At 37.0% G+C, this 12,656-nt stretch overlaps 1 protein-coding gene across 2 annotated transcripts in view; it reads right to left on the bottom strand.

Annotated features, from left to right (window-relative positions):
• Nucleotides 1–8,575, bottom strand: part of LOC115231039 (phosphatidate phosphatase LPIN2) — a 22,588-nt gene extending 14,013 nt beyond the window's left edge. For both annotated transcript variants that reach the window (XM_029801133.2, XM_036499923.1), the window contains exons 1-2: nt 8,546–8,575; nt 7,770–8,108 (exon numbers count right to left, since the gene is read on the bottom strand). In XM_029801133.2, the coding sequence (XP_029656993.2) occupies nt 7,770–8,108; nt 8,546–8,559 (353 nt within the window). In that variant the 5' untranslated portion in view covers nt 8,560–8,575. The remainder of the gene's footprint in view (nt 1–7,769; nt 8,109–8,545) is intronic.
• Nucleotides 8,576–12,656: the final 4,081 nt, after the last annotated feature.

The following is a 12,656-nucleotide window of genomic DNA, read 5'->3' as shown; positions in this document are numbered from 1 at the left end:
TGAGGGACCAGCCATCAGAGTGGATAAGGCAATTAAGAAAATGAAGACTGGGAAAGCCCCTGGACCATCACGTGTCACTACTGAGATTATTAAAATATCAGGCAGTGTTGGATACAGCCTAGTCAATTGCATAGATAATCAGGTTATTCAGGAAGGCATCATCCCCAAAGACTGGTGTAGCTGTGTTATAGTCAGCTTCTACAAGGGTAAAGGTGGTGTCTTAGATAGAAACAATTACAGAGGTATCTAACTGCTGGATCAAGTCATGAAAATTACAGAGAGTGTTATATCTCAACTAATTAGGGATAGAATTAAATTAGATGAGATACAATTTGCCATTTTCATAGTGAGACAGTTGCAAGAAAAGTATTTGGCTAAAAGTAAGCCATTGTACTTAGCCTTCGTTGACCTGGAGAAAGCTTTTGACAGGGTTCTCAACTCTCTTATTTAGTGGTCTCCAAAGAAGCTACGAGGGGCGTTCAATAAGTAATGCCCCTGACCCACTTCCCATAGCAGTAGAGCAACGAAACTTGGAATAGTTATTAGTCTTTTTCTACATAGGAACCACCCAGAGTTACGCATTTCTCTCATCGTTTGATGCAGCTCTGAAGACCGTTTTTGTAGAAGACCCCAGCTTGGTCCTCCAACCACGACGTGACTTCAGAAATCAAGGCTGCATCATCTGGGAAACGCTTTCCTTTCAAAAACAACTTCATGGCTGGGAAGAGGCGAAAATCAGAGGGTGCAAGGTCAGGAGAGTAGGGGGGATGGGGGATGAGTTCATAGCCGCACGCCTGTGCTTCTGATCTGGCGACACGCGAGTTGTGGATCGGAGTGTTGTCCTGCAGGAGGAGGATGCCTTTGCTGATCTTGCCCCGCCTCTTGATTTTGATAGCTTCTCTTAATTTCCTCAAAAGTGAAGCATAATAGACTCCTGTAATTGTGGCACCCTTTGCCAGGAAATCTGTCTTCACTACTCCGTCCTGGTCCCAGAAGACTGTAAGCATGACCTTGCCAGCGGAGGGCTGCATCCTTGCCTTCTTTGGAGGAGGTGAGTCACGGTGCTTCCACTGCATTGACTGGGCTTTGGTCTCTGGATCATAGTGATGGACCCAGGTTTTATCCTATGCAATCAGTCTTTTGAAAAATTTTGACTCATCTTCTTGGCACAGCTCCAAATTCATCCTCGAGCAATCGACGCGTTCTTGCTTCTGGAAAGGTGTGAGCAACCTGGGAATCCATCTGGCAGACACCTTTTGCATATGCAAATGGTCATGAATGATAGTTTCCACAGATGCGGTACTAATCTTGACCTCATGGGCTATTTGGCAAATAGTTATGCGTCGATCTTCCAAAATGGCAGCCTCAACTTGACAGACAGATGCCTCATCAATGGCAGAAGGGGGCAACCAGATCTGGGAGCTGTTTCCACAGAGTTCCGACCATGTTTGAATTCATGATGCCAGCGTTTTACAAGGTCATATGATGGGGCATCATCACCATAAGTTACTTTCATTTCATCAAAAGTCTCCCGTGGTGTGCGTCCTTTCAAATACAAAAACCGGATCACTGCTCGACACTCAACATGCTCCATTTCACACTTGACTCAGTTCAAACACCTGTAAATCGAAAACCACAATTAGTTCAGAGCTGTAATTTGCCACTTAATCTATAGAGATATAAATAATTGCACATGCAAAATTTCAGCTAGATCAAACAACTGCAAGTGGGTCAGAGGCATTACTTATTGAACGCCCCTCGTAGGAGTAGAGAAATGGCTTGTTAGTGTAGTTCAGGCCATGCTCAGTGATGCTGTCAGTAAGGTGAAAGTTGGTTTTGAATAGGTTTTCAGATAAGGTCACTTTTGTGTGTGGCAGATACGCAGGAACACTAAGAGTATGAAGGACTTTCTCAAATGCCCAGGAGGCTTTCTTGAGGTAGCAGATAGTTTCTGCTATTTAGGTAACCAAATTAGTAATGGTGATGGATGCTCTGAAAGTAATGTTTCTAGAATAAGAATAAGGTGGAGGAAGTACAGAGAACTACTACCTCTGTTGGCAGCAAAAGGACTCACTCTTAGAGTGAAAAATAGATTGTATGATGCTTGTGTGAGAACAGCTGTTACATGGTAGTGAGATATGGGCTCTGACTGTGAAGGACATGCATAGGCTGGAGAAGAATGAAAGTAGCATGCTTTGTTGGATTCGCAACATCAGAGTGCATGACTGACAAAGCACAACTGTGTTGAGAGAAAAGCTGGGCATAAGAGGGATTAAATGTGGTATGCAGGAGAGGAGAATGTGTTGGTTTGGACATGTGATACATATGAGTGAAGGCAGCTGTATACAGAAGTGCCAGTCACTGAGAGTGGATGGGACTCAGGAAGATATAGGATGAAGTGGTGAAGGCTGATCTTAGGAGGTTGGGGCTCACGGAGGAAATGACAGTGGACCGAGATGTTTGGTGACATGAGGTTCTAGAGAAGACCCATCCATGAAACTGAGTGCTAGAAAAGTTGTGTCCAACCCACATGTACCAACACACTTTTCACTCACTCTACCCTAAGAAATCGAACTACAACTCTTCTAACTGCATCTTTCTCTTCCTCACATTTCCTCTTCATAAATTATGTTTTGTTTTCCAATGCCCTCACTGCATTGTTGCTCCCCACACCCCTAACACATACACCCTATTTTTCTAACCAGGTTCAACGCTCATATTCTTGTTACTTATTACATCATCTCTCTTCTATGCTCATTCCCTTTGGTCACTCTCTCTCCTTCTCTTGTTTTTCCTGACTAGGTAACCAAGTATCTCCTTTACATCAGCACACTTGTTTCTGTTCTCTTTCTTTTACCTCTTTCTCCCCCTCTCTCTCTCTCTCTCCTCTCTCTCTCTCTCTCACTGGGTAACCATGTACCCCTTCTATAGCAAGACACCTATTTCTGCCTCTTTATTTCTCTGTTACACTCTAACATTTCATCATTTGATACTGAATCACCTCCTCTAATGCCTCCTCTGTTGTGCTTATGTCTTTCTGTCTCTTTGTCACACTCTAACCTTTCACCCTCTGACACAAGTTCTCCTCCTCAAATGCCCTGCCCCTCTCATATTTCCTTGCCTTGTGAGTTACTTGGTTGCCTTGCCAGTGCTGGTGCCACGTTAAAAGCATCCAGTCCACACTGTAATGTGGTTGGCATTTGGAAGGGTATTCTGCTGTAAAAATCATGCCAAAACTAACTTCACCTGTGCTAATGCCACGTAAAAAGCACTGAGTCCACTCTGTGGAGTGGTTGGTGTTAGAAAGGGCATCGAACTATAGAATTTCCTGCAAAAATAGACACAGTAGCCTAGGGTAGTTTTTCTACTTGGCCAGCACCTCTCATCCATCCTACCCATGCATGCATGGAAGATGGACATTAAATGATGATGATGACCTTTGGAAAGAGTAACATCAATCTTCATAAATTCATTATTATTATTTTTATATACACACAACAGATTAGACTGTTGGAAAAGAAAAAATCCTAACATTGAGCCACAACAAGTAACCTTAGACGCCAAGAACCCTTCCAAGTATCCTCTCAGTCCCTAATAACATTGCTTTCTGGAGCTGTACTAAACTGGGTTTTATGTATATTTCATCCATCTGTTTGTTTAGATCTTTAAGGATAGTTCCCAATGCACCTATAACTACTGGGATACATTTTACCTGCACTTTCTATAGTCTCTGTAATTCAATGGCTAGGTCCTGGTACTTTGCTATTTTTCTATACCTCTCATATTGATTTTTCATCATTTGGGACTGTAAAGTCAATTATTTGACACTTTCTATTCTCTTTATCTACCACTACTATATCAGGCCTTCTAGCTACTATTACTCTGTCAGTCACAATGATAAAGTCCCACAACATCTTGTATTTCTTACTTTCTAGTACTTTACTAGGCTCATGTTCATACTATTTATTAGTATGCTCAAATCCTAGCTTTCTACACAACTCCCAGTGGATTACTCTCCCTAGGTTGTCATGTCTTTTCTTGTATTCTTTCTGTGAATACATTCACATACTATATGAGTAACGCTTTCCTCTTTTGATTTGCATAACCTACATTGGGAATCTACTTGGTTTTTGTCTATCTTGGCTTTTATCCAATTAGTCCTTAATGCTTGAGCTTAGGCAGCTACTAACAAACTTTCTGTCTCCCCTTTTCAGCTTTCCTTTCTGCAACCATAGCCATTTGCTGCAACTATCTTTTGGAATCTACCATGCAACGCCTTCTCCTGCAAGTCAGATAATTTCTGTTCATTTTTAACTTCATTTGGGTTTTTGCTTTCCCTATGTCTTGCTGTGACTCTAGCAGCTTTTAATTAACTTTCTTCACTAATACCTACATAGGAGTCTATATCTACTTTAGCTAACTCCACGCAGTCTTCTACTGATATTAACCCTCTCCACCTTCTTTTCTAGGTAAGTATAATCTTGCTACTCCTACTCTTGGGTGGAGTCCTCCATTCATATTATTATTATTATTATTGTGAATAATAATAAATAACCTTAAGAAAAGCACAATGCAATTTGTGAGATTGTTTATTTAACAGTTTGAACAATATTTCAACAAATCATTGTCTGTCTTCTTCAGGTTCAAAATGTAAAATGAAAAAACTGCTGAAACACAGAAATTAAAAATATAAATGACAAAATCTTGCATTCCTATTTAGATAGAAGGACATCATTAGTTTTCACACTCATAACTGATGAAAGGAAAAAGAAAAAAGAAAATATAGGAAAAAGAATACTTAGTTGAATAGTTTTGTGTAACTGTGATGAAATTCACCTCTCATTTTATTCATTCCTCATTTAAAATTTTGCCTTGAGAACAATAAATTTGTTCCTTTTCTAGAATAAAAAATTTTCAAATGCCAACAAAAACTAAAGAAGTCACTCACTTTTTATTACCCACCCATCCAAAAATGGATTACTCCTAGAAAGATGACTAAGGGTTTGACTTCTCACATAAACATTCCCAACAATTTTTGTCACCCGATAGGTTCCATGTTTTAAGTGAATAATTCAAACAAAAACCAAAAGATAGTCAGAAATCAAATGAAAGTATGACTATGGAAAACACTTGCCGAAGAAAATCCATCACATTAGAGAACAAGTTGGTTATCTAAGCTAAATCTTTCACAAGACAATATCTCTGTCTTAGATGTTGGATTGAGCTTCTGCCCAAGCATTAAGAAGTTTGGCAAAAATAAACTAGGCATAGATGCGGCTATGTAGTAAGAAACTTGCTTCCCAACCACATGGTTCCAGGTTCAGTCCCACAGTGTGGCACCTTGGGCAAGCGTCTTCTATTATAGCCATGGGTAGATCAAAACCTTGTGAGTAGATTTGGTAAACAGAAACTGAAAGAAGCCCATCATGTATGTGTGTGTGTGTTTGTGTTTGTCCCTCACCACTACTTGACAACCACTGTTGATGTGTTTATGTCCCTGCAGCTGAAGTAGTATTGGAAACAGATTTTTGGTAACCATGGATGTTTCTTCACTATACCCCAATATTGACCCTGATGGGAAGTGGGGAGGTGCTAGCATGCATGAATGCCTTTGAAAAATGACAAACAAAAGTATTCCATCTAATTTTCTCTGTAAATTATTGAAGTTTGCGTTACAAAGTAGCACAATGAAGTTTGGACAAAAATTTTACCACCAAACAAGTGTTGCACCATGGGTATTGCCATGGCAGTTAATTTCATTAAAGTCTTCATGATGAAATTTGAGACACAATTAATGAAGACAGTCAAATCCCTGCATGGTCATGAACTAATACTCTAGTTATGGTTCATTGATGATATCCTTCTTGTCTGGGAAGGACCACAAGACAGTTTAGTTAATTTCTAGCATTTCTGTCACTGTTACACAAAAAACTATGGTTTTAAGTCCAATATAAAATTTGTCTAGTCTTTCAAAAACTAGCACTGGGTCTTTGAGACACAAAAGTTAAGTTTTCAGAAGACAGAATAGTGACAGAGTTATCTTGCAAGTCTATGTCAGCTCACATTTACCTTCACCACTGCTCTGATCATCCACATCATATAATTAGGTAAAATCTAAAATCTCAATTTCTGAGAATAAAACAGATCTGTATTGGTACAGGGGATTACTGGAAACATGCAAATGTTTTTGTATGCCATTATGTCAAATGTGGTTGCAATTAATCATGATTAAAGGAAATCGCAAATGACATAGCTAAAGTTAGCAAGGAAAGTCGAACTTCCATATGTAATTTTAGCAGCCAGTGTAAAATTTGTCATAAAATTCCTTTTGTGATTAACTAGCATCAAAATTTTGCTGGTATTTTAAAAGTGTTACATAAAAGTTACCAGCATATTAGAGGCTTCATTTTACATTGTGAACCTGAAGAAGACCAACGACGATCTGTTGAAATATTGCTCAAACCATTAAATAAAGAATATCTATTACAAATCACATCACACTCTTCTTATTGTGTGACTGTTGCCAGTGTCATGTAAAAGGTACCTGTGCTGGTAGCATGTAAAAAGCACCCATTACACTATCAGAGTGCTTGGCGATAGGAAGGGCATCCAGCCATAAAAACCATTTCAAATCAGACTGGAACCTGGTGCAACTCTTTAGCTTACCAGTTCCAGTCAAACCATCTAACCCATGCCAGCATGGAAAGTGGATGTTAAATGAATAATAATAAATAATAAATAATAATAATAATAATAATAATAATAATAATAATAATAATAATAATAAAAACAATGTATAATGAAATGCAGAAGAGGTAGATGGGAGTAGAAAAAAAGGCTATGGGCTTTGCACTAGTTCACTTTTGAGCACAATAACTATCTAAATGAACACTGATTTTCTTTTCTCCAGAGTTGTTTTCAGAATATAATACACACCAGTAAATGATTATACTGCTATCTTGAAAGAGTAATTGGCCATGTGACAATTCACAATATAGTAACATCATTATATAATATTTTTCAATATTACGTTTGATGTTTCTTCAAACTGTAACATTTCTAGTTGTTGTTGGGGTAATTGTTGAGTCCAGTGTTCTTAATTTTCTAGATGAATTTCATCTGTACAACTTTGCTAGTAGATATATTCTGGTTATCTTTACATAGAAGTTCAAACATTGGTGTAGATGTTTAACTGTTAAAGAACTTCACTTCATAACCCACCAATGAATTTAAGTCTGCCTTAAAGTCAGTGATACTACCTGTTACACATTTCTAGTATCAGCTAGGGATTAAATTTCTCATGGAGGTCTAAACCAGATAGAAATATTGTTAGTTTATAGTAGGACTGAAGAGTTAGTTGACAAAACTTTTGACTCTGACTCAACAATCCAGGCTCACAGTGCTAAAAGAGAAGCTATCACATGATTTCATAAATGAGTGAACAGTGAACAGTTTAAAGACATTAATGGACTACAAAGTACTGATCTATTGACAAATAATACAAGATGGGTCACATTACATTGGTAATTACAGCTAATCAGTGAGGACAAAAATCAAAGGTGTTCAGTTTCCAGTTGGATGGCATTTACCATGGGAAATATCTGAGAAAATACTGACTACACAATGTTAACAATGATTTGAAGTGCTACAACAATGATATAAATGAAATAGGAGGATATGATCATATGGACAGATCTTGAATGAATTTAAGTCTCACAAAAGGGAACATAGGCAGAAAACTTTCTAGAAATAATTAATAACAAACTTACTGGTCATGAATTTTGATTATCAGGTCTGGATTATTAATTAGAGATGGTGATTCACAAAGGTCATCATAGGTAAGAACTTTCTGCATGAATTTTTTGAGGGTGACACCATCTGGCTCAGTAAGCCCACCACATAGGGAGAGTGACACGTCTCCAAGATGTTTCACTTCAGACTCAAAGAAATTAACAGCTGAAGCACCTATTACTCCTTCAACAGAGTGGGGGGACTGAGGAAGAGATGGACCACCTATTGCTCCTTCTACAGAGTGAGGAGATTGAGGAAGTGATGGACCTCGTCCGGATTCATTGTCTTCTTCTTTGTCTTTCATTGATTCAAAATGGCTGGCGATGATAAACAAAGAGAGAATTTCGTTAATATAACAAAATAAAGGAAAAACATACACAAATACAAGGGAATTAAAGAAAATCATAGATCAGTCCTATCTATGTGTGTGTGTGTGTGTACACACACACACACACATTTAATGGAACAGCTTTCCATTAATGCAAGATAGTTACACATATTAAACTCTATTAAAAATAAAGAGGCTAATATAGATATTTGTATGGTATGCAGAATAGAGTTAGTCATGGTTTGAGTCACCACAGGCTAGCACTTACCAGAGGTTATATGAGAATATATGTGCTGGAATAAATTTATTTATTATGATTCTTTACAAAGTGGTCAACATTACAGATCATGACTCTTCAGAGGAAACAGTCTCTTTTAAAAATCAAGGGACCAATTTGTATGTAACATTGAATAAATTTATACCAACTTTGTTTTTAACATCGAGTTCTTTTAAATTGCAGAGATCTCTGATTACACACACACAGACCTATAAACACATATATATAATGTTTAAGCAGATTTATATTTAATTTTTGATTTTATGATATAAAATACAAATGATATAAAATACAAATAAAAAATTATAAATGAAATTCTTTTTTCTGCAATATTTAGTTTACTTCAAACCTAATTTATATGATTTATTTCTCTGCAGAATTACTTGACCAAATTAAGCAGGTTTATTGCAAATTAACCAAAATGATAAGTTTATTTCAGTATAAGAATTAGATGGAATGATAATGAAAGAGTACCAAAGATTGTAAAGTTTTAATAGAATAGTGTAAAGTTTTAATAGAATATATAATTAGTTCAGTAACATTTAATGCAGAAATCTACAACTAGAGAACACTGCATGCTAACTTACAGATATATGCACATGATGATGATAACAGAATCAATGTAAACAGTGATTTCTAATGGTAAATAAAGGCTCACAGAATGTCTATCAAACAATAAGAATAGCTATAGAATTTAGCAGAAATCTGGGCCTATTGAACATATGTAAACAAACAGACGCCATCAGATATCATGAAGGAAGAAATAGAAAAATGGAAGAATATGAGAGGGGAGCTTGCAGCAAGTGACAATGACACACAAAAGAACGGACAAACAATAACCAAATTCCAAATTCTTTTGTTTTCCATTCATTTGCCTGTTTTTTAAAAAAAAATTTCTTGAAATAAGTATGGAACCCATTTGTCAGTGACCTACAGTTAGTAACACAGCACAGGAGTAGATGAATTGTAATATGTTAGAAACTCATGACTAAATAATCAGTAGTGCAGTATGTTAACCTCCCCCACCTCTCTCTCTCTCTCTCTCTCTCTATATATATATATATATATATATATATATAAAACTGAGAATGTCTATTTGTATGTGTGCATCGCTAAAACTCAAGAACTACCCAATCGATTTCATTCAAATTTTACACATGCACAACTTAGGGTCAATGGAGTGTCATAGGCCAAAAAAAATTTCAACTTCTTGCCTAATGCGAGCCCGGAGCAATCTCTTAGACTGTTTTGTATTACATGTCAAAAGCGAAACAATAACATCTCTATTGTAATGTGAGATAATAGTCTCACTATGTATATAATGTATACATAGTGAAACTATTAAAAATGAAAATATTATCTCACATTACATATATATTAGGTCGTCTTGCATGAAATTTGTAGAAAGGAAAAAGAAGTTTGCTAATGTTTTATAAACACAAGGAATAGTTTTATTCATTGAAGTATGTACCCATATTATCAATACACTTTTGCCATTTCAGCACTAGCTTGTTCAGCCTGGAACTGTGAAAGCTTGGCACTCTAGAGTCAATAAAATCTTGGAAGGCCTGTTTTACAGCATTGTCAGAATTAAATTTTTTTCCTATCAAAAAGTTATCCAAATTCTGGAAGAAGTGGTAGTCAGTGGGGGCAAGATCAGGTGAGTATGATGGATGATGGAGAACTTCCAATTCCAACTCCTGTAGTTTCACCAATGTCAATTTTGAGATGTTTGGTCTGGCGTTGTCTTGCAATAAGATAGGAGTAGATCTGCTGACTAATTTAGGCTGTTTTTTTGTAAGTTTCTGCATTATTTAGTCCAGTTGGCTGCAGTATACTTCAGCTGTGATTGATGGCCCAGCTTTAATGAAATCCCAATGGATCACACCTGCACCAGACCACCAAACACACACCATCAGCTTCTTGTGATGAACTTTTCTTTTGGGACTGTGTTTTGGTGGCTCATCTTTGTTCAACCATTGTGCTGAATGTTTATGGTTGTTGTACTGGATCCATTTCTCATCACATGTTACAATTCGATTAAAAAATGATTCCTTTTTGTGATGAGAAAGTAGCATAATGCAGACTTCCAAATGTTGTTTCTGATTTTCATTGAGTTTATGTGGAACCCACTTATCCAACTTTTTCACTTTACCAATTTGAAGTAGGTGAGTCAATATTGTTTGCTTGCTAACACCAAACAACAATGATAATTCATGAGGCTTTGGGATGGATCTGACTTAATGGTGGCTTTCAGTTCGTCATTATCCACCTTTGTTTCTGGTCAACTGTGTTGCTCATTTGTGAAGTCAAAGTTACCAGAATGAAATTTTGCAAACCAGTTTGATACTGTTTGCTGTGTAATAACTTAGGAATGAAATACTCCATTAATATTCCGAGCTGTCTGTGATGCTGTATTTCCAAGAAAGAACTCATATTTAAAAACTGTACAAATTTCCAACATCCATCTCTAAACAAAAATAGCAAAAAACAATTTATAAATACTTTATAAAGCGCAAAATGAGTTAGAATAAAGAAATATATGTGTCAGCTTTCTAACAAAAAATAAAGATTGTCAAATTACAATAATGGTGCAATAGGAGCAGCTGTCAAAATCTATCATATACCTTACTACGAATTTCATACTTGATGACCAAATACATGCATACATATGGTGGTTGCTGGTGGTTGTCTATTCCTCATACAGAGTTTGACCATCTCCGGTACCTACATCATAGCACCATCATGGCATCTGATGCAGCTTTTCAAATCAGACAATGTTCTGAAAAGACACCCACATAGATTGCACATCCAATTTGAATGACCAAGAGCGGCAAATAAGTTCTGATCTTTGCAGATCTTAAAAATGTCTTTTGAGGCCTCTGCTAGATTCGCAAACATTCTGATACACACTTCATACAAAGGTGTGCACAGATATATATACACATATATATACATGCATATATATATATATATATATGTTTTTTCTCTCCTTGTTTTTTCTGTGTAACTTTCTGTAGAAGAGCGTAGGCTCGAAATGTAAAAGACTTTTTCTATTCCTGAGCGTTATACTAATACATCTGTTTGTTTTGTACACCACCTGTCCTCGTCTTTTGTTTTTTTCGTAAACTTTCCCTATATATATATATATATATATATTGTTTTGTAAACAACTTGCACATGTAAGTGCTACCAGTCGAAAACTCTGCATACTGGAAGCCAGCAAGTGTATGGGGTCATCAGGAGAGAATGCGTGCCATTTCAGGACCTACCTCTTGATGGCATCAATGTGCACTGCCCCGCCTCACTGATAATGAGGCCCCACTTGCTAGATGAACTGGTTATTAAATACAGCTCAATATTCTTCTAGCTATTGCACATCATCTCTTTTTAAATATGGAGGTTTAATTCACAGGTGATCTAAATGATTAGGTATGCTAGGTAAGAACTGTAACTGATTACTAGGGCTCCAAGGTTATAGCCAAGAAAGTAGTTATAGAACCATTGCAAATTTCCGATATAGTGGATATATAATTGTTAAAGAGGACATAAATGTCGCTTGACTATTCATTTAGAGGTAATATTGTTTAATAAATACTTAGTTCTTAGTATATATACTCTTTTACTTGTTTCAGTCATTTGACTGCGGCCATGCTGGAGCACCGCCTTTAGTCGAGCAAATTGACCCCGGGACTTATTCTTTGTAAGCCCAGTACTTATTCTATCGGTCTCTTTTGCCGAACCGCTAAGTGACGGGGACGTAAACACACCAGCATCGGTGGTCAAGCAATGCTTGGGGAACAAACACATATATATGACAGGCTTCTTTCAGTTTCTGTCTACCAAATCCACTCACAAGGCATTGGTCAGCCCGGGGCTATAGCAGAAGACACTTGCCCAAGATGCCACGCAGTGGGACTGAACCTGGAACTATGTGGTTGGTTAGCAAGCTACTTACCACACAGCCACTCCTGCGCCTATATGTGTATAATACTACTATAAATACTATTAAAACTTCTAGTAACATAAATCTCAAAATCTACAACACTTTAAAACTCCATTTACAGCTAGCTTTACGATTATAGCCCCATTTTTAGCTATTATCTCCCCTTGACTTCAACCTCTCTTACAATTTTTAGAGTATTTTTCTGAGTATTTTATTTTATTCTTTTATGTCATACCCAATTCCCATAATACTTAGCATTTGATAGTTGGAGTGGCCATTTGCTCTCGAACTTGCAGGATTAAACCTTATGTCAT

This window comes from Octopus sinensis, unplaced genomic scaffold (genome assembly GCF_006345805.1).
Source record: "Octopus sinensis unplaced genomic scaffold, ASM634580v1 Contig17250, whole genome shotgun sequence".
Taxonomy (NCBI): Eukaryota; Metazoa; Mollusca; class Cephalopoda; order Octopoda; family Octopodidae; genus Octopus; species Octopus sinensis.
The sequence above is the reverse complement of the archived record's forward strand: the minus strand, read 5'-3'. Positions and strand labels throughout refer to the sequence as shown.